General features: G+C 53.8%; 1 protein-coding gene across 1 annotated transcript; it reads left to right on the top strand.

Annotated features, from left to right (window-relative positions):
- The first annotated feature begins 11394 nt into the window (after positions 1 to 11394).
- Positions 11395 to 14903, top strand: CD93 (CD93 molecule). The gene is made up of 2 exons (XM_079946184.1): positions 11395 to 13719; positions 13983 to 14903. The coding sequence occupies exons 1-2, from the start codon at positions 11798 to 11800 to the stop codon at positions 14005 to 14007; spliced, it is 1947 nt and encodes a 648-aa protein (XP_079802310.1). The 5' UTR covers positions 11395 to 11797; the 3' UTR covers positions 14008 to 14903.
- The last annotated feature ends 6858 nt before the right edge of the window (positions 14904 to 21761 follow it).

Genomic DNA, 21761 nt, shown 5'->3' on the forward strand with positions numbered 1-21761 from the left:
ACTGAGAGGCTTAGCTTAAGTCCTCAGTTTTGTCCCCCAGATAAAACAGAAGGTTGTGCACTTTATTTCAGTCGACAGAGATAACAATGCACAAAGGAAGTTACCTATTCTCCCTTCCCAGAAAGGGCTCCATCCCTCTGTCCCCCACCTCCCCGGAGTGGGTGCTGGAGTCACCGCTAGGAAAATAGTGCTGATGTCATGTGCGTACCTTATTATTTTAGCTAGCCTTTCATTATTTTTTTGTGCTTGCTTTAAATGAGCCTTTTTTTTTTAAACTTCCTTCCTTGCATTTGAGTCATTTCCCAAGTTCTTTGTCTGCCTTAGCTAAGGAATTCAGTGCCCAAGATGGTTTGGGAGTCCTACTGTTTGTTCTCCAGGGACCTCTGTCCAGACAGAGGCCCCAGCTGGGCAGAAGGTTTGGGAGAAATAAAGCATAAAAACGAGTGGAGTTTGCACGAAGGTGAGACTCCACGTGGCCATCTTGACCGAATCTCCTTGGGTAGATAGAGGACCCTGCGGATAGGGAGGGAAGCCAGCTTTTCACAGCATGAAGGGTCTGTGACTCCAGGAAGATACTTCCAATCAGAGCCCCCGTTTTCCAGCCACACTGCATGGGAAGTGGGTGCTCTGAGCTCACACAGCCGGGGAGGTGGGCTGGAGCTGGGAGAAGACCCGTATTCTTGCTCCAGAGAGGAGTTTTCTGTCCTGATCCACGATCCCAAGCCCCAGCATGGGTCAGAACCTTAACCTAAGACTCTTAACCTTAGCTGACGAGAGAGAGAGAGAGAGAGAGAGAGAGAGAGGGAGAGAGGGACTGGTCTCTTCCACTGTTTGCTGATGGATGAATCACCCCACCCCATTCCTGGCTTTGTCCCACTGGTCTCAGGTCCTGACAACGTGTGGCGTCCAAGCTGGCCTTCAACTTCCCTTCCCTGGGTCCCAGGTCCTCTCCTGGCCCTTGGCCATCCCAGGTTTCCCTCCTGTTAACGGGGTCCACCCCTGAGCTGACTAAAAGTGACCCACGGCCCACTGGTGGTGGCTGCGGCTGACATGCTGTGTGAACCGCAAGGGCATTGTGGAAATGCAAGTAGTGTTAGGCAAACCACAGCCTGCGGGCCAAATCCTGCCCTAGGCCTGCTTTGGTAGATAAAGTTTTATTGGGCACGGCCATGCCCCATTGCTTACGCAACGTCTGTGGCTGCTGTGAGCTAAGGTAGGTGCAACGTGGTCCGTATGGGCCAGAAAACTGAAAACATATCTACTATCCAGCCCTTTATAGGAAACGCCGGGGACCCTGATGCTAGGAGAAGGTGAGCTATTTTGTCTTTGGAGTGTTACCAGTTAGATGGAACCTTCTGGAGACATTGTCTCCAAGGAACGGCGTCGGTGCTGACAGTTGGGTATCTTCTCCGAGGGAAGCCTTGCTGCTCACTTGTCCCCCCTGAACAGGGCTGGACCCCACCCTCCCAAGGCCTTAGGCCTGATCCTGCCGAAGACTGCAGCCTTGGAGATGGGGGACTAGCCCAGCCTTGACTCCTAAGACCTGGGGCGGCAGCGAGTGGGCCCAAGTGGGTGGGTTTGGCTTCCCTGTGGCTGGCAGGAGATGGAGTTCCTTCCATCCAGTCCTCATGCAGGGGTGGAGAAACTTGTGGTCAAGACACTCTCCTTTTTTTAAATTACACTTTTAATTTCGAGATCCTTGTGGATTAACATGCAGTTTGTAAGAAACAATACAGAGAGACCCCTCCAGTCCTCACTTGGGTCATTTCCCCCGTGACAACATCTTGCAGAACCAGAGGACAGTGTCACAGCCGGGATGCTGACCCCCGTGCAGTCAAGCACCAAACGTTTTCAGCATCACAAGGATACTTCCTGTTGTCCCTTCACAGCCCCTCCCTCACCTTGATCTCGGGAGCCAGTAATCTGTTCCTCATTGCTCACCTTTATCATTTAAAGATTATTCTATACATGGGATCTCACAGCATGTTAACGGTGGGACTGGCTTTTTCCACACAGCATAATCTCTGGAGATTGATGTATGTGTGTCAATAGTTCTTACCTTGTTACTGCAAAGTATGACTCATGGTATTGCTGGACCAGAGCTTATCTAACCATTCATTTGTTGAAGGATATTTGGATTGTTAGCAGTTTTGGGCTATTATAAATCAGTCTGCCATAGACGTGTGTACAGGTTATCGTGGGAACGTGGAATTAATACAGCAGAGTCTCAGAGGTGCCTGACTCAGAGAGAGTGAAGGACTCTGGTGTGGATGTCCTTTCCTGATGGTCTCCACTCACCTGTGGTTCAATTGGTCGAAAAGGAAAACAGAGCATCCCTAGTGGGTGCCACCCATGTGTCTCCACTCCCCCCACTTGCAAGTCTAGGTGAGAATCCTGCCTCCTCCATCACTCCTGCCTCCCCCATCACCTGCTTCCTCCATCATCCTGCTTCCTCCATCACTCCCGCCTCCCCCATCACCTGCCTCCCCCATCACCTGCCTCTTCCATCACCCGCCTCCCCCATCACCCTGCTTCCTCCATCACCCCTGCCTCCTCCATCACCCTGCTTCCTCCATCACTCCCGCCTGTTCCCTCATCCCTACAGGTGTGATAGTGGCCAGGGCAGCCTGGGTCTCAGAGCATTGTTCTTACTCATTTCAGCATTTGGTTCTTGCAGGTTAGTGAGAAGAGTAACGAAGCAAAGTGAGGAGAGCACTCTCTGAACCCTGGTTTCCCCAGATATGGCTCTGCCAGGATGTCCCGGCCTCATCCCAGGGGTCCTGTTCTCAAGGTTCACACGTGTATCCCGTAGGAAGGAGCATCCCTGGAGGTGCGGTTGTGTCCCTCTCTGTTTAGCGGGTATGTGTTGAGTGCTCAGAACGTTCCAGGCCCCGTGCTTCTGGGTGCTGTGTGTGTGTGTAGGCCAGCATACAGGGTGTTGCAAAGGCCCCATGGGAGGGGCCTTGCAGCCTGAAGAACTGTGGCTGGAGGAAGTGGAGATGAGGATAGAAAGAGGAAAGTACCAGACTAAGCGAGGCCCCATTAGGGTTTGACTTTTCTCCCGAGGGCAGTGGGAAGCCCCAGCTGTGTCTCACTGTGGGGTGTGTGTGTTTGTGGGGAAAGAAATGTCAAGGTTTCTATTTCAAATGGTCTCACCCCCAGCCTAAGCAGAAGAGTCTGGAGCTGAAGCAGGTGTCTAACGAGGGAGCTGGTGCAGAGGTTGCTGGGGGAGGGTGTGGGGCGCCGGGCAGGCAGAAAAGGCAGGTAGGGCTTCATGGTAAGCTGTCTGCCAGAGGTCTGGGGAGGTGGGAAGTGAGGATGCCTCTTACTTCCTGAATATCCGTGTGGATGGTGGGCTGGGGCAGAAATAAGTGTGATTTTGGACTGAGAGTCAAGGTGAGAATAGGCAGCTGGACAATCGGGTTTGGAGCCGAGAGGACAGGTCTGATATGCAATGGGCATCCTCGGGTCAGTGGGGCCCAGGGTCTGGCTGAGGAGGATGGCCATCAGAGGGCTGGAGAAAACCCCGGGGCCTGTGGTCTATCTGCTGTCCTTCTCGAGAGGATTCTGGAAGGAACTCCTGGCGGTCCAGGAACTGAGGATGGACACGGGCTGTGTAGCTGCCCACCGAGGTCAGAGGGCACCTTCGTGAAAGCAGCATCGGGACGTCAAGGAGGCAGAAAGGAGAGAAGAGAGAGAAGTAGGGAAACAGGTGACAGCCCACGGCTGTGAGAAGCATGTCTATGGCAGGAGGGGCGGCGGGACCGTCTGGGGCGGGGGCGGGGGGATGCTCTGCAGCCTCTTCGGGGGCATGGGGGGACCTGGGCGCCTGTGGCCTGGCTGACTCAGACTCCCAGGCATGAGCACCTGCTGAGTTGAGTGAAAAGTCTGCTACCCGCTGCATCTTTGAGGATCACGGGGGAGAACCCAACAGTCAAGCTCCAACATGGCAGGTCCCCCACATCCTTTCTGAAGCTGTATTGACATCTCGAGTTATGCAGTTTCCTAGTAAAGGAAACTCCTGTGTTTCTGCACCCTCAACACCCATAACTAGAAATTTTGCGTCAAATTAAAATATATTTGTTTCATTGAATTCTGTGGAACCGGCTGCTTTTGCAACGTGACAACCTCATTCCTGAAAATTGGTCACCATTTTAAATTATAATTCTTTGGGGGGGCGCTCGGAAATGAATTGTTAACACAACAAAATCACTCCACCTTTAAAACACTAGGGATAAAAGAAAGCACACTCGCTGAATCACTCAGGTGAAATGCGGGCAGCCCCTGTTCCTCCTGGCTTCGCCCTTTTATAGGAAACCATTGGGACCGCCTCTGCTCTGGGTGCTGTGAGGTCGTCACGTGTGATCCTGAGCAGGCGAGGGTGTGGCTACTACCCGTGTGGGTCTAGAAAGCGTTCTGCGTGTTGGGACCTGAAACCTCTGGCGTCTCCCCCTCCTTTCTGCCACCCATGAGGTTCCCACGGGGAGAGGAGGGCAACAGGTAGGCGTGTGGGATGAGCTGGCTGGGGCGTGTCTGCTTTCTGACCCTTCTGGGCACCTACTGCGTCCGCCTTCATGGGGCCTGAGGTGCAGACAGGCTGCTGGGGTTTGGACGAGCAAAGGCCAGTCTTCCCCAGAGTTTCACTGTCACTGTCCCAGCCCCTGTCTGGAGCATCTGCAGGGGGGACGCCTTCCCACTGCCCCTCTCCCTGTTGGCACCAGGCACGGAGGCCGACTCTTCCCCCAGGAAGAGCCCAACCAGAAGCCTTTTCTCTCTTCCGGTATGGGTGGGGGGAACAGAGTTTAGTCCCTTGAGCTGTTGTGTGGAAATTTGATTCTGCAAACAGAGGAAAGGTCTGCAGATCTGGGAGGTCTTCCGAGGTCACTGGGTCAGCTCTTGTCCTACAGAGTAAAATCTTTAGAGCCCAAAGTCTGGAAAGAATGCCTTTGGCTGCAAGTAACAGCCAATGTATAAGTTGCTCAAACAATTAAAAATGCTAACAAGTCCCTGTGCTGTATAATATAGCCAATATTTTATAGTAACTTTAAATGAAGTATAATCTATAAAAATATTGAATCACTATGTTGTACACCCCAAACTGATACAATATTGTAAATCGTCTATCCTTTAATAAAAAATGCTAATAATTTCATATAAGAAGTCTCAGGCAGGGCGACTTCAGGGTCAGCCTCCTTCCCTCTTCATGCTCTGCCCTTCTGAGCGCGCCAGTTCATCCTGACTCCATCAGCTTTGCAAACCAGCACTCCTAGGACCATTCTGAGGATGGGGTGACCATTTCTCACGTCTTTGTTTGAGGGCAAGGAGAAATTTCCCGAAGCATCCAGCTCTCCTCCTCATCCCACACGGACAGCCTGTGCCACATGTCTGCCCTGGTCCAGGTGCTGGTCAGGGGGTGGACATGCCATCACTGGCTCAGACCTGTCCAGGTTTACCCCTGGATAGAGGAGTCCCTGGCACCTCCTGAAGCTTATTGCCAGCAAGAGTGAGAGAGTGCATCTCCCAGCCCACTTCCTACAGAGAGAAATGTACACAGAATCCCGATAGACCCCAAGTAACTTTCAGCTGAACAGCTACTGTGGCTTAGATGAGGGCGGGTGGGCCACTGGGTCGATATTTAGTGATGTTAAGGCCCCCAGAGCTACAGGACCCGGCCTGCAGCACCCAGAGGACACTGACCGGACCACTGGTTTCCATGTCAGAGGGGGGCCAGCATCGTCAGGGACTTTATTTTTCAAAAGAAGCCAGAAATCTAGATCTTTATGTAAAATCTTACACTATTAAAATAGTCGTAATTAATTCACATTTTAACTAACACTGTGGGTCTAATAAAAAATGTCTAAGAGCTGGACCCAACCTGGGGCCCATGGTTCTTCTCCTTTGGATAAAGAGGCCAACGTCTGGAAGTTGAGACAAGGCTTGGCTGTGAGCTCTTTGCACCGACTGGGAGTGGTACCTCCCCCTTGGGAGACACCATGCATTGCAGTAGAGGCCGGAGGGCACCGTTACCATCCTCCTGATCTGGGGACCAGGCCACTTTCCAACACTTATCTTCCAAAAAGCACTGGAGAAGGGAGACGAGAGAAACCAGGACACTCAGAGAAAATTGCCAAGGATGTTTCCTGCAAAGGAATGTCCCCCTGGCCAGGCTGGAAACAGGTAGGGCGTGGACACCGTGATTCATTGCTGCAGATGGAAATTCAGAACCTTTATGGGAAATGAAAGGTGATGATGACACAGCCACCAGTGAAATAAACTTAGACAAATGAGCCCAAGCTCGAGCAGGAGAATCCAGGCTAAGGGGAGCCATGGCAGCTGAACCCACCTGAAATTGAGTGGGGCCTCTGCACACCCTGGGCCGTCTGTACCTTGACTCTCATTAGTTTTAACAGGATTCGGTGCTGGTTTGGGGGTGTCAGTCGTGAAAATCCAGTCCCTGCTGGAAGGCCTGAATAATAAGGACGCTTCTCCACTGCACCCAGGGCAGATTCGAGGTGCCACTCTCACCTCCAGCAAGCCCAAGTGCGCAGCCCCGCCCCCAACTGCCGGCGTTATAGTCCCTGCCCCGTCCAGCTCCCCTTTCCTCTCCTTACGCTCGCCCCTCTTCTCGGGAGGTGCAGCTGTGGAGACGGACAGAAACAAAGCAGCTTGCAAAGGGTTATTTCAAGAAAAGGGTTATTAAAAAAAGCAAACTGGTTCATTTTCAAAATGACTGCATTGAACTAAATTCAGTCAGTCTGTTCTTCATGGGAGGTCAAGACAGGGGCATCCTTCTTCTGTTTGCCCAGAGAATGCCCTCACCAGACGATGGATACGGGCTGGGGGTCCGCCGGGTCCAGCCTTCCCTGCCCTCACCTCCCCCTGCTGAGCAGAAAGGGTCAGGGGTCACAGTGGCCATTCATAGATGGATAATTAAGGGCCCAGGAGCGCCGAGTCACCCACCTGCAGTCACGGAGGCTGGGCCAGGCATAAGAGGAGAATTCACAGGGTGACTTTATCTGGAACCTCTAACCTCACATCTCAGGATGACGCCAAGTTTCTGTGGAATAGTCTTGAAAGACCAGATTCTAGGGTGCTCCCAGGGCACTCAGGGAACTCCATAACCGATACTCCCACAGATTGGACACCACAGTACTTGACCGAGGGGTCTCAGTACTCCGCTGCCTGCAGTCGTGCTCCCAGCTCACCTCCAGGGGAGACAGGCTGTCTCTGCTCCAAAAGCCAGCAGTGCGTGGGCCTCCTGATGGCCCCCTGGACATTTCCACCCTCTGGGGGCTTCCTTGAGAATCAGCTGGGGCAAAAACGGTAGCTATAACCATAAGAACTGTTTAAATGTGAGACTGTATTCACATGAGTGATAATGACACACTTACCGCACCCAGCACTGTGCTAGGTCATCATTTAATCCCACGCCTCTGGGGGTGACGGGTGGCACCGTTTGCATTCTGGGAAACTGAGGCCCAGAGAGGAAAGATACTTGCCCGACGTCCCTGGGTTTATGTCACACTTTGACTACTGATCACAGCTACAGAAGATGGGAATTACTACTCTCATTTGCTCCTGTTTGGGGATGCCACACAAGGCAGAGGCAGCAGTCCTGGCCTGGCAGACAGGCCCAGCTTCCACTCGTGTTCCTGGGGCAGGACACAGGGCTCCTCAGCGTTCCAGGCTCCCCAGCTGTCAGTGGTGGCCCAGGGCCCACCTGAGAGACCCTGGCCATAGACCTGGATGTACCTGGTCGGTTCCGATGCACCCTTGAGGCATCCGCGCCTCCAGATCCGGTAGACATACCTCAGGAATCGCCAAGATTTCCCTGTCAGCTTCCCGAAGGAAATGAATTCTGTGTATTCAAACTGCATGACCTCTTTTCTAACAACAGTTGTGTAATTGCTTTTCTTTCACGGAGAATCGAATCTTGGATGTGAGGCATATAGATCATTTTTATTTCTATAAAATTATACTGTCTGATTAGGGCCAGACAATTGTATGGCCACTTATTGGAACCACTGAGAACCTTGTAAATGCCAAACGGATCCTGAAAATTGCCAGACCAGCTGCACGAGCCGGATTTACAACCTCGTGCTTCACGCCCGAGCCGTCCTGGAGACAGAATCTGCCGAAAGTGCCGTTCGTTTTTTTTTTTTTTTTGCGGTACGCAGGCTTCTCACTGCTGTGGCCTCTCCCGTTGCGGAGCACAGGCTCCGGACGCACAGGCTCAGCGGCCATGGCTCACGGGCCCAGCCGCTCTGCGGCATGTGGGATCTTCCCGGACCGGGCCACGAACCCGTGTCCCCTGCATCGTCAGGCGGACTCTCAACCACTGCGCCACCAGGGAAGCCCAGTGCTGTTCTTTCTGGTGATTTATCTCTTTCCAAGTGCTGACGAGTGGCTTTGCTGGTCAGAGCCAGATCCAGGAGGTGAGCATAAGTTAACCTTAAAAACAACGCTTGACCCAGTCAAGTTTTCTGTAAATATTGTGCATGATAAATTACATGAGGACACTACTTACAAAATGTGGAAAAATCAATAATGCTCTACAAGCATGTTTATCAGCCAGGGAGCCAAACAAAGGCTCTGAAGGGGTGGGGGTGCGTGCAGGGTGGAGAGTCTGAAAAAGAAAAGCTGTCTGTCTGCAGCCAACGCAACAGAGGTTTCCTCCTTCTCAGTTTTGCCCGGTGGGGACGGGTGGGAGTGTGGGGTCTGCCTCGCTGGGCTTTGCCGCAGGCAGAGTAGCAGCAGGGAGTCTGCTGTGCTCCAGCCCCACGGGCAGTGCCTCTGTCTCTCGGTTACTTTAACAGAATCCACACCAGGGGTGATGGCATCAGGATTCCCGTTTGCCCCTCTGACAGACCAGGAAACCAAGCCCTCTATAGGTGTAGTGCTTGGGTCCCATCCCAAAGCCGGCAAATGGCCAAGCTGAGGCTTCGACGCCAGTTGCCAGAGGCAGAGTTCGCGTGGTCTTGGCTGGTCAGCGTTCTGGTGGGACAGTGGCTCCCCTCACCCCCCGGCACAGGTGTGAGCCCACTGAGCCCTCACAGAGCCCCATGAGATGCGAGCAACTGCCCTGGACTGTTGTGCGTGAACAGAGAGGTCCCGCAGCTTGTCTCAGGTCACACACCCGTGAGTGGCAGAGAGGGATTTGAACCTAGGGTAAATGTGTTCTATTCCTTCAAAGAGCTGGAAACTCACAAGCCACCCCCAGGGAGATGTGTCCTCGTGTGGTTTTGCACAGATGGGATAGTGTACCGAGGAGGGTCAGTGCAGCAGCTCACACCGCGGCACAAGGGCGTTGCTTTCATTCTTTATTTGTTCCTTAGTTTTTAAATTTTTTATTCTTAAATTTGTTTTTATAGTTGCTTTACTTCCACAGAAAAGGGAAAGACACAGCTTCATCTACGCCTGAAACTGGGGTCGCCAGTCCTCCCACACCGCTTGGGTCCCTCCGCCCACTCCCCGCAGCACAGAGGGAGGGAAGCGTCTACATGCAGGTCTCAGCCCTTCAGTGCTTCCTTCTGGATTTCAGAACAAAGCCCCCAGTGGTCACTGTTTGGGCTCGCAAGGCTCCCCCTCCCTGGGTCCTCTTCTCACTCCTCAGGCTCTGGTAGGACTGTTCTTCCTTCACTCCTTTAATAAGGTCATGTCCCTCCCTCCACAGGGCCTTGGTACATGCTATTCCCCCATGTGGACGTCATTTCCTCTCTTACCTATTCCTCCTTTAAATTCCAGCTCCACTGCCTTTCTTCCCCAGAGGAGCCTGTCCCAACTGCCCACCTCACAACCCCGTCAGGACCTCTCCTGACTCCCTGAGGCACCTGTCACAGCTACAACTGTTCAACATTTTCAAATCTGTCCACTCTAAGATATGTCAAGGGTCATGAAGGCAGGAGTTTTCTCCTAGAATCCCAGTGCCGAGCCCAGCACATAATAAGGGCTTCATTAACATTGGTTGGGTGGATGGATGGATGACTAGATGGACGGGTAGATAGATAAAAGGATGAATGCATGAAAGGATAGATAGATAGATAGAAGGATGGGTGGATGGATGGATGGATGAATGGTTGGACTGATGGATATATGGGTGGGTTGGTGGATGGATGGATGGATGGTTGAATGGATGGATGGATGAATGAATGGATGGATGGATGGATAGATGGGTGTGTGGATGGTTGGATCTCCATAGGCACTGAAGAGCACAGGGAGAATTCTATGGGTTCTAAGAAAGCATCTCTGGACTCTCGCAAACATCTGATTAAGATAAAAAGGACATAGGGAGCACCCCCTGAAGGGTCTCTGACTGGAATCTGAGATGGGTGCTTTATCCCTTGTGGAGGCTGAAAGCCAGTGAGTTCCCAACTCCCAGGACGCCCTTCTCGAATCTCTGAGGAGAGACAGTCTCTGAGGTGCCGCAGCTCAGCCCCTGGGCAGGTCCTGCCACTCTCCATCAAGCGTTCCCTCTGGGTACTGGGCCCTTACCATCCACTCAGAGCGCCAGGAGTCGCGGCTCCAGTGGGGAGTGGAGCAGAAGGGGAAGTGTCCAGCCCCCTCCCCTCACTGGGGAGACTGACACATGGTCCACACAGTCTCCTGGGGAGCCCAGGAGCCCCAGGAGCCCCCGGTCACCTGCTTGTTCAGTGTCACCCTGTGCTGGCCCTTTTTTTGTCCCTGTATCACTTCCCCTCCCAAATAAACTGCTTGTCCCAAATCCTTGTCTGGGGTCTGCTTCTCAGGGACCCCCAACCAGTGATAGCCCCCATGAGCAAAGCACGTCTGTCATCACAGGAAAAGAACTTTTAGATTCAAGGGCCTTTGATGAGTCGCCGTGCGGAAGGAGGTCGGCCACGGCCTGGACTGAATTTGGGCCCAGATCTCCTGCCCTTCCCGTAACCCCCGAGCTGAGGAAAAGCAGGCGTGCGAGCCCAAGGCTGTGAGGCCAGAGACATTTTCATTTTTCCTTTCTGGTGCTTTCTGTGACGCTGCTACATCACAACACAATATTTGCACTGTGAAACCCTGAAAACTGCCCAATTTCACCCAATTTGGTTGAATGTTCTCAAGGAGCTTGGCGTCGTGTTAGAAACTCAGACATTCCCACGGCCCAGTTCCTATTTTAAAATTGCCTATCTATTTAAAGTTCACGATAGGGGGAATAAGAGAAAAAGACTTTCAAAGCCAAAGGGAACATGAGAGAGGGAAAAGGAAAGTCCAGTTTGCTTCTAAAAAAGGCTGGAAATTACAACCCTCCGTGGCCCCGTGTCTCAAGTCTGCGGATTCGTTTTTTCCTCTTCTGGTTGTTTGCAAAGCAAAGTGGAATTTTATTATGGGATAACCAAGTGAGTTTCTCAAGCTCCTGGCCCCCCAAATCTACTCACTCCATGGCGTGCCCTCACGCGGATGGGAAGGAGGACGGGCCCCCAAAGAAAGCAGCCGGTGTCTCCAAGCTGCAAAAGAACGTCTCCCCTCCCCTCTCCCATGCCACCGTGCTTCCTTATTCGGGACCCAGCGACGTTGCCTGGCTCCTTTTATGAACAACAAAAGCGTGATGAAGGCAACAGGAGTCAGAAGCTATTCAGCACAGGAAGCCCCCGTATCCGGTGAGGAATAAGAAGTGCAGCGACAGGATGCGCCTTGGGTCAGGGGGCCGCGGAAAGCCCTCAGCCTTTGTGTCCTTCCCTGCAACGGAGTGTCCACGTCTGAGCCCTCGGCTCCCCTCGGAGCTCAGCCGGGACTGCCGCTGTCAGCGCCGGGCCGCCAGCCTCCCGCCCAGGGGAACACGGAGGCCATGATGGCCGGCTCCACCGGCCTGCTGCTGCTGCTGCTGGTGGTACAGCCCTGGGCGGGGGCTGCCGCTGCCCAGGAGGCCGTGGTCTGCGCGGGGGCTGCCTGCTACACAGCCCACAGGGTCAAGCTGAGTGCGGACGACGCCCAGCTCCGCTGCAGCAAGAAAGGGGGCAACCTGGCCACGGTGAAGAGCGAGGAGGAGGCCCTGCACGTCCAGGGCGCCCTGGCCCAGCTCCTGCCACCGGGGGCGCCCCTGACGGAGCGCATGGGCAGGTTCTGGATTGGGCTCCAGCGAGACAAGGGCAAGTGCCTGGACAGCAGCCTGCCCCTGAAGGGCTTCAGCTGGGTGGGCGGCGGGGAGGACACGTCGTATACCAACTGGCACAAGGAGGCAAAGAACTCTTGCACCTCCAAGCGCTGCGTGTCTCTGATGCTGGACCTGTCCGCACCGGCCCTGGCTAGCCGCCTTTCCAAGTGGACCGAGGGTCCGTGTGGGAGCTCCAAGTTTTCTGGGAGCAGCATCGAGGGCTTTGTGTGCAAGTTCAGCTTCAAAGGCATGTGCTGGCCGCTGACCCTGGGGGGCCCGGGCCAGGTGAATTACACCACCCCCTTCCAGGCCACCAGCTCCTCCCTGCAGGCCGTGCCCTTCGCTTCCATGGCCAACGTGGCCTGTGGGGACGGGGACGAGAGCTGGCAGCATTACTTCCTGTGCAAGGAGAAGGCCCCCGGTGTGTTTGACTGGGACAGCTCGGGGCCCCTCTGTGTCAGCCCCAAGTTCAGCTGCGACTTCAACAACGGAGGCTGCCAGCAGGACTGCTTCGAGGGTGGGGAAGGCTCCTTCCGCTGTGGCTGCCGGCCGGGGTTCCGGCTGCTGGACGACCTGGTCACCTGCGCCTCTCGGAACCCTTGCAGCTCCAGCCCATGTGGAGGGGGGTCCACGTGCGTCCCTGGGCCCCTCGGGAAGGACTTCACGTGCCACTGCCCCCCAGGCTACCGGCTAGACTCGACTCAGCAGGATTGCGTGGACATGGACGAGTGCCAGGACGCTCCCTGCGCCCAGGAGTGTGTCAACACTCTCGGGGGCTTCCGCTGCGAGTGCTGGGTGGGCTACGAGCCTGGTGGCCCCGGAGAGGGGGCCTGTGTGGATGTGGACGAGTGTGCCCCCAGCCACTCGCCCTGTGCCCAGGGCTGCACCAACACAGACGGGTCTTTCTACTGCTCCTGCGAGGAGGGCTACGTCCTGGCCGGGGAGGACGGCACCCGGTGCGTGGACGTGGACGAGTGTGCGGGCCCACAGGGCGGCCTCTGTGACAGCCTGTGCTTCAACACGGAGGGGTCCTTCCGCTGTGGCTGCCTGCCAGGCTGGGAGCTGTCCCCCGATGGGGTCTCCTGCACTGGGGGCCTCACATCCCTAGGACCAACAGCTGGGCCTCCCCAAGGGGAGGACACAGGAGATGGAGAGGGGAGGCTAGTGTCTTTTGCTGCAACGTCCAGTCCCACCAGGGACAGCCCCGAGGGCGCCTCCACGGTGGCGCCCACCGCCAGGAGACCCTCCCTCCCAGACAGCGCCCCCATCTCCCTTGCCCCACCTGACATGCTGGCCCCCAGTGGGTCCCCTGGTGTCTGGATGGAGGCCAGCACCCATCACCCCACGGCCACCACTGGCCGTGAGGCTTCCGCAGGTGAGGATTTCACCGCCAAGCAAAGCGACGATGGCACGGACGGGCAGAAGCTGCTCCTGTTCTACATCCTGGGCACTGTGGTGGCCATCCTGTTCCTGCTGGCTCTGGCTCTGGGGCTCCTGGTCTATCGCAAGCGCAGAGCCAAGAGGGAGGAGAAGGAGAAGAAGCCGCAGAGCGCAGCAGACAGCTACGCCTGGGTCCCTGAGCGAGCCGAGAGCAGGGCAACGGAGAACCCCTACAGGTGAAGGAGGCTGGGTTGCCAAGGGGGCGGGAGGGGGGATGCGGCAGGCACCGGCTGGGGTGGAGGCAGCGGCCATGGCATGCAGCTGGCAGAGGGTGAGGGGCAGGCATGGCCCAGGCTGGGGTCACCCGAGGACTGCGTGTGCTCACGGGCGGTGCCGCCCTGCCCGTGGCTCGGTGCCCGTGGGTCTGTCCCCACGCCCGGGGTCCAGACGGCACAGCTGGGGCAGCAGCCTCCAATGTGTCCCCATTTGTTCCCCACAGTCCGACGCCGGGGACAGACTGTTGAAACTGAGAAGGCCCCAAGGCACTGACGGTGACCACCGTCCTCAGAGGCAGGTGCCTGTTGGAAGCAGGACCCCCATCCTCCTGGAAGACTGGACTGGAATCTTAGCAAATAGTTGTCAATCTTCTCTTTAAGCGCCTGGCAACTTGAACTGTGCAGGTGTCACACGCGTGTGCTGTGTAAGTGGTGGGTCCGGTGTCCTTTCAGGAATTTGATGCATGTTAACAATTCTCCCTCCCTCTCCCTGTTCAAATTCAAATGTGACTGAGTTCATTTCACCCTGATTCTGGATTGGGCGTGACAAGTCCGGTGCTAACGGGCTCCCTTTGAACTGCTTCTCTGCCCTCTTCTCTGCCCTCATAAGCATCGAAGAAGAAGTTGTGAACCAGGGAAAATTAGGACTGAAATGATTTGTGCCTCCTGGTGTGACAGAGGCTGAGTCGATCAACTGTTTGATTATTCAAGAAGCGCTGTTTCTGTCCGAGGGAACATGTTGAGGCTGGAGACATTCCTTTCCATTCCTGGGTTTCCATCTGCTTCGGTGGCACGGAGACAGAACGTTTAGTAATCGCATCTTCTAGTTCTTCAGGTTCTAGTAAGTCTTCAGTTTATTTGCAGATGAAATCTGAACAATGCGGGGAAAGTTGTACGAAGTGAGTTAGAAGTGCTTCTGAAAGCTAGAGTGAGAGGGCAGAGTTTGTTTCAAAACTACTTGAATCAATTCGTGTAAATAAATGTACTGATGTCACCACAGGCTTGATTGATGAGACAGACGCTCGTGAGGACAAAGGTCGAGGACCACTGGTCTCTGGGCCAGGCGGCCCCATGTCCCCGCTGCTGTCCTGCCCCCTCTGCAGCTGCCTGGGCTTCGATGCCCTGCTGGTTTCTGGAGGATGTGAGCGAGCTGCTGGGCTGAGGTTTAAACGTGTTGTCATAAGCCTTTAGTACAGTTCACGGTGGCTGATGCCTCCTGAGAGCTGATCCTGGCTTGCGACCGTAGCACCACCAAGTCAGGACTGGTCCCGCGGGTGCTGGCCCAGAGCTGCCTACGGCACAGGAATCCCCGGGCTCTTTTCCTTAAAAAAGGGGGCGAGAGGGAAGGAAGCAAGAACGAGAGAATAACTACGATCTTGTGCAACCGCAGACACTGCTCACAGCCGTTTTAATTTATAGCCTCGCGTTTAAGTGCTCACTTGCAAAGATTTCCCACAACTAAGACTGTTGTTGTCGGTGGCTCTCTGTCCCTGCCAGTTCTGCCTGGGTGCCTGGAAAGCAGCCCGGGTTCACTGCAGGCCGGAGCCCTTAGAAGCTGCCTGAGCAGCACGGGAGGCCTGGGCACCCAGAGGGCACGGGGACTCGGCCTCTCTGGCGCAGGACAGAGAGAGGTAACTTGCCAGGATCCACACTCCGCCCCAGAGCTCGGCACTCTGCGTGCACGGCCTTCAGAGTCAAGGAGGTGCCCTTTTGCCAGTTTTGAAATGTAGGTGCTTTAGCTCCGTTTTTGGTTTTTTTTTTTTGCGGTACGCCTCTCACTGTTGTGGCCTCTCCCGTTGCGGAGCACAGGCTCCGGACGCGCAGGCTCAGCGGCCATGGCTCACGGGCCCAGCCGCTCCGCGGCATGTGGGATCCTCCCGGACTGGGGCACGAACCCGCGTCCCCTGCATCGGCAGGCGGACTCTCAACCACTGCGCCACCAGGGAAGCCCTATAGCTCCATTTTTGAAGAAAAGAAAATGGAAAACTGGAGGGGGTTGGGGGAAGGAAGGAAGGAGAGAGGCCTGATAGGACCCAGGAGGGGGTTCGAAGTGTCTGCTTTCTAAAGCCACCTAATATTCTGCAGTTCCCACTCGGAACACTGGGGTTTAGCACTCCAGGGGGCGAAGGCTGTGTCCCTCGGCCCGGGGTGGTGTGCCGTGCGGCGCTGACCATCGGGCTGCCCGCGGCAGTGTGCGCACTTCGTGGCTGGCGTCTGCACTTACAGGAGGTGCTTTCCTCTAGGGCTTTACGGCCCTCACCCTTGTCACTGGGGCGAGGGGGACATTGCTAGTCCAGGCTGCCCCGACCCCCGTGGTCCCCTGGCTTTGAACTGGCTGAGGTCACCGACGTGCCCTTGGTTTCAGCGTTCATGTGGTTTCTTCTACAGTCCAGCCCCATTTGGTCTCCGTGTTTGAATTCTTCTCTGGTTGGGGTGGGGAGGTGAATATGCAGCCCTGTCCCACCTCCTACCCACTGCGACATCCCCCCCCGGGGGCGGGTGGGGAGAAATGGGTGGATTTCTCCAAATCCCTTCCGTCAGAGTCAGCCCCTCTGCAGGCGAGTGGGGTCTACCTGCCCTCACAGCCACAGCCCAGCAGTGGCCGCAGTCCCCGGACTGGACCACCTCGGGCAGTGACTGATGAAAAGCCTCAAACCGAGGGTTTCTTCTCCCATTGAACACGGCTGTCATTTTGTGCCAGGGTATTTGAATCCTTGTTTTGGGAGCTCAGGGCCAATTGACAAAGTATCCATTTATCCAGAGGCCCAGGTGGCTCGGCCGTGACATCCAGGGAAACGGACAGATGGACGTGGGGAGAGGTGGGCTCTGCCACACAGAGATTCCTCCAGCCGTGACCCTGGGCTGGACGGGGGCAGACCAGGCACTGTTCTGTCCCTGATTCCCTGACCTGCTGAGAGGCAGAGCAAGCTGAGTGTTGGGGTCAAGGAGAGGCTCCCCTTGGCAATAGGTTCAAAGACAATTTGGACTTTCCTCCAAAGAATTTCTCATGGTTCACTAATTTTATATTCGGGACAAACTCACCACCTCCTCAGGAGATAAATTAAAGGGAGGATGTCTCCCTAAACACACCCGTTCCTGAATTTCAGGGATGATCCCTGAGATCACTGCTCTTTTCTCTCGTTGGCCATTGGGAGGGGCTGATGCCGGAGGACAGTCCCCTGGGGAAGCCGAGTGTAGACAGTCAAGGGGGGGGCGGTTCTTCAAAATCACCTTGGGCGTGGAGGACCTGGTGAGTGACCTTTGTGCGATGAGCCCCGGCTGCTCCGCAGTGTGGCCTTGAGGCAGAAGCAGCTGTGCTGGTGTCCCTTTCGGTGCCTGAGCCATGTTCCCAGCGGCATTAAGTGGGTGCATTTGCCAGTTCTGGCTTGAGGCCGGGAGGGATGCAGGCTGCGGTCACCACCAGGCCTGGCAAGGCCATCTCAGGCCTAAGTGCCTGTCAAAGAGAGACAAGCAACCTCTCCTAAAGGCTCGTCCTCACATCTTCCCCATGATCAGGCAAGAAAGTGGAATAAAAAATTAAACATGTATGTGTGGTGCAGGAGGAGCTGAATTGGGAATGAGTCTCTCTCTTGCACACACATGTGTAGCTGCGTCTTTTATGTCCTGGTCATGAGCCCTCATCTGAGCACATTGTGAGGGGCCTGGATTTCACCCCTGAACAACCTCTGAAGGATGTGGATTTGATCATTAGCTACTTTTATTCCAAATCTCTTTCCCATATATAATTCTGTGAAAACTAAGAGAACAGAGATGAGATTTGACCCCCCAAAAAAGCACTAAATTCAAAATGACACAGTTTTTTAAATTTTATTTTATTTTATTTTTATTTTTATTTTTTTTTGCGGTACGTGGGCCTCTCACCGTTGTGGCCTCTCCGGTTGCGGAGCACAGGCTCCGGACGCGCAGGCTCAGCGGCGATGGCTCACGGGCCCAGCCGCTCCGCGGCATGTGGGATCTTCCCGGATCGGGGCACAAACCCGCGTCCCCTGCATCGGCAGGCGGACTCTCAACCACTGCGCCACCAGGGAAGCCCCACAGCATTTTTTTTAAAGCAAATCTAGGAAAGCCTTTTCCTATTATTTTTCTTCTTAGCTTCTCCATTGTCTAAACCAGGAAAACAGGAAAGCATTGCTTTCTAGCAGCTGCAAAATGGTGTAATGTCCCCTACATATTTCCATCCCTGAAACAATAGGTTTAGCATGGGAATCTGAGATATAAAATTCCCGAAAACATCTGTCCCTCTCTGGCCGCAAAACCCACTGCTTAAATCTGGGTGGTTTGTGGCGTTTGCCAACCAACAAAAAGAGGATGATAAAATTCTCCATGTGTTCGATAATCAAATACCTTACCCCACTCCAGATTCCAGGGACTAATACTCACCGAAGTGCTTTTTTAAAAAAACGCAGTGTGTTTCGGTCTGTTCACGGAGATAATGCCCATCCGTTTTAAGAAGACATTTTGGAGTTCCTTTCTCGCATTGTTCCTCTTATCTGCAAGGGGGCAAGTGTTTCCTCTCAGCAGATTTCGCCCACTGGCCTGAAGCTCTTTTTGCATATTTGGCTTAAGCTTGAAATAGATCATAGGCGAGGCCTGGCTCGGTGATATTAGATGCAATGATATTAGATATTAGATGTAAATGTCAGCAGTCCCTCCACGAGCGCTAAATGAGAATGTAAGTCTTTTTGGATGTGTGTATTTGAAGTTCGTTCCCCTGATGCTGGAATCATGGGCTTTCTACGTGGGGTTATTTCACCCCAGGCCGGGGGAGGGTGGGTCGCACGCTGCGCCGCCCTCAGGCCTCTGAGAAGCTGAGTGGCACCTCCGTCAGCCTCAGAAGTGGGTTGTCCTCCTTTGTGCTTTGTTACGCACCTGGCCTAATAAACTCCGATATACATTGCTGTCAACATGTTTTAATATGTTTCATAACAGCTCAAAATACACAGCAGAAACTACATTCAAATGTATCTGTGTCCCTTTTCAGAGATACCTTGACGGCTTGCCTCCTTACCCACTGGAGGTGACACTGGCCCCAGGGCACCTAGGTTGGGGGAGACCCGGGGGGCACCCAGGCCCCCGTCTGTGCTTCCAGATGCTGCCCTCTGATCCTGAGCCCGTGCTCCGCGCCGCCGCCTCCACCGTCCGATTCCCTGCATCTTTTTTTTTTTTTTAATTTAATTATTTATTTATTTTTGGCTGCGTTGGGTCTTCATTTCTGTGCGAGGGCTTTCTCTAGTTGCGGCGAGCGGGGGCCACTCTTCATCGCGGTGCGCGGGTCTCTCACTGTCGTGGCCTCTCTTGTTGCGGAGGACAAGCTTCAGACGTGCAGGCTCAGTAGTTGTGGCTCACGGGCCTAGTTGCTCCACGGCATGTGGGATCTTCCCAGACCAGGGCTCGAACCCGTGTCCCCTGCATTGGCAGGCAGATTCCCAACCACTGTACCACCAGGGAAGCCCCTCCCTGCATCTTTTTAGTTGCATGGGTGACACCTGGTGCAGGATTAAACGTGTCCAATTGGTGTGATGTGCAAACACTGTTCTGTAATGATCATAGGAGCATTTATCACCACTTGGTCAGCAAACATTTTCCAGCTTATTTAACTGATTGGACAGACCAACTGGCTTGCTCATTGCTTGGCTGCATAAACGTCACCATGACCGGAGGCTGGGGCAGCAGATGGTGGTTGATTCCCAGTCCACCTGCTTTTCAGATTGTGTACTTGGTAAGAGCAGGGCTTACGGAGGATCAAGGGCTCTCCAGTGATGCTAATGGCTCGGACACTTGTGATAAACAGTCATTACTGGGGTCCAATAAAGATGATCCTTGAGCTGTCTAGCCACTAACAAAATCCATTTGGAAATTATATCTTAATATGAAGAACCATGGCTGACCCCACCACAACGTACACACTCACACAGAGACACGCACCGCAAACACAGAAACACAAGGGCCCCCACAGACACAAAGAGACACACAAACACACACAATCCTAACATCCTCTGTTTCATATTGAAATACCTGAGACCAGGGTTTCCTGATTTATGGGAAAAGCCCATGAACAAAAATGCCACATTTTAGCGGCAGGTCCTCTTAGTGACTTAAAACGACGTAAATGCTAGTAAATCTTTCAAATATGATTCATTCACAAAAAAATCGATTTATACAGAGTTATACCTACTGCACAACGCAAGTATATCTGTGACAGACAACACGTAGATTAAAATGAAAGACCAACATACACATCACGTACCTTCCACGGCTTTAACGTGGACTGAATGAGTATGCCCCGTTTTCAGCTGACTCCTAAGTCCATTCAGTAAGAGGAGATAGAGACAATAAACCCCAAACCAAAAAGCCTCAGCTCAGTCTCTCCTTGAATTATATTGTGACAAGAGAACCATGTCTCATCCCCTTTACACCCTGGCTCATCCTTTTCGGAGGAAATGAAGGCCAGGTAAGCGGTGAAAAGTGAAAAAAGAGGCCCAGAGTGAAAGGTCGGGGAGAAGCCCCGAGGCCAGCCGCCACTCCAGGGAACTTGACCCGAGGGGCCGCTCTTTGCAGGCCTGAGCAAACCCTCCCAAGCCTCCAGGAGCCCACAGCCAGAGTTCCCCATGTGCTGCCACTCGGGTTCTGTTCGTTGGGTTTTTTATTTGAGGTTTGTCACCACTGACTCGGATGTTAGTCCTCCCTTGTGGTGGAAATTGGTCCATAGAATTCAACTGCATGGAGGGAAGGAGGGGAAGAATGGGGGATAAACAGAGAGGGAAGAAAGGAAGGAGAGGGAGGGAGGGAAAGGGGGCAGGGGATGCTCAGATGAAGGTCAAGGTGAAGGTCATCGGGCCCCAACTGCACATCTTGGCTTTCAGTTTAAGACAGTGCAGGGCCATTTTCCCCTCTGTGCCATCTCTAACCTCCTGGGTCACATGGTGGAGCAGCTGAGCTGCATTCTGCTGATCCCGGTGGAGGACCAAAACCCTTCGCGTTGTGCTCTTGTCACCTTTCCCTGAAAAGCACTGTTTATCTCGTCCCCTTCACGTTTCACACTTGTCCGCATCATTGATATCATAGAGTCTTAAGCTGGGTCCACGATGTCTGCTCTGTTGAGCTCCTTCTGAATTCAAATATCCCATGAAAATAAGGACACTTGTGAGGTGGAGGAAAATAATTGTGCCTCTTACCTTCTTTCTCCAGGGTCTTCCTTTCCCAAAAACATTATGTCCCAAACCTAAGTGTTGCAATTCCTTGTCAAACCCGTCATCTCCGCACCCGAGAGTAGTGCCCCTGTGTGTCCCAGCCCTCACCCTCATGGTCAAGGTCAAGGTCGCAGTGTGTGTGGGGTGCAGTCCTGCACACCCGTCACACCAGTTTGTCCATCATCTTTGTCCAAGTCATCGTCTCTCATGGGGGTCAGCTTTGTCACTTCTTGTATTTCTGTCTTCTTTGTCTTCTCCTTAAAGCTGAGCCTTTGGGTGATTGAAGTGCATTTGGCATATTGCTTTCTTTACCCATATGAAATATGTGTTTGGACATTTTCAGGTCAAATTATATTTTGTCTAACGCTTGAGACTGATAAACCTAATCTGTGGCATTTTATGAATACAAATTTTTCAGTGAAAATTTCTTTGTTTTCCACTTTCTTTATGTTTGTCTCTATGTGTTCCCATCCTGCCTGCCCTGGGTCCTCTTTCTCCATCGTAGGAGCCTGGAGCCCCTGCAGGGCCTCAGCCCAGAGGGTCTGAGTGAGTAGGTCTGGGCTGCAGCCCGAGAATCTGCATTTCTAGCAGGTTTCCTGGGGAAGCTGCTATTGCTGGTCCGGGGGTCCACCAGGAGGGCCTCTCCTTTATCCGTTTGGGGGCAGTATTCGTCTCTCATTGTTGGGAGCATTCCCTCCTGACCATCCTCTTGACTCTCTTATTCTGGAAGTGGTTTTGGATGGTCCTCCTCCCTGTTTCCCTTGACTTTCCTCCGCTCCTTGTCTTTCTTCC

The sequence above is a fragment of the Stenella coeruleoalba genome, assembly GCF_951394435.1.
Source record: "Stenella coeruleoalba genome assembly, chromosome: 15".
NCBI classification, from domain to species: Eukaryota; Metazoa; Chordata; class Mammalia; order Artiodactyla; family Delphinidae; genus Stenella; species Stenella coeruleoalba.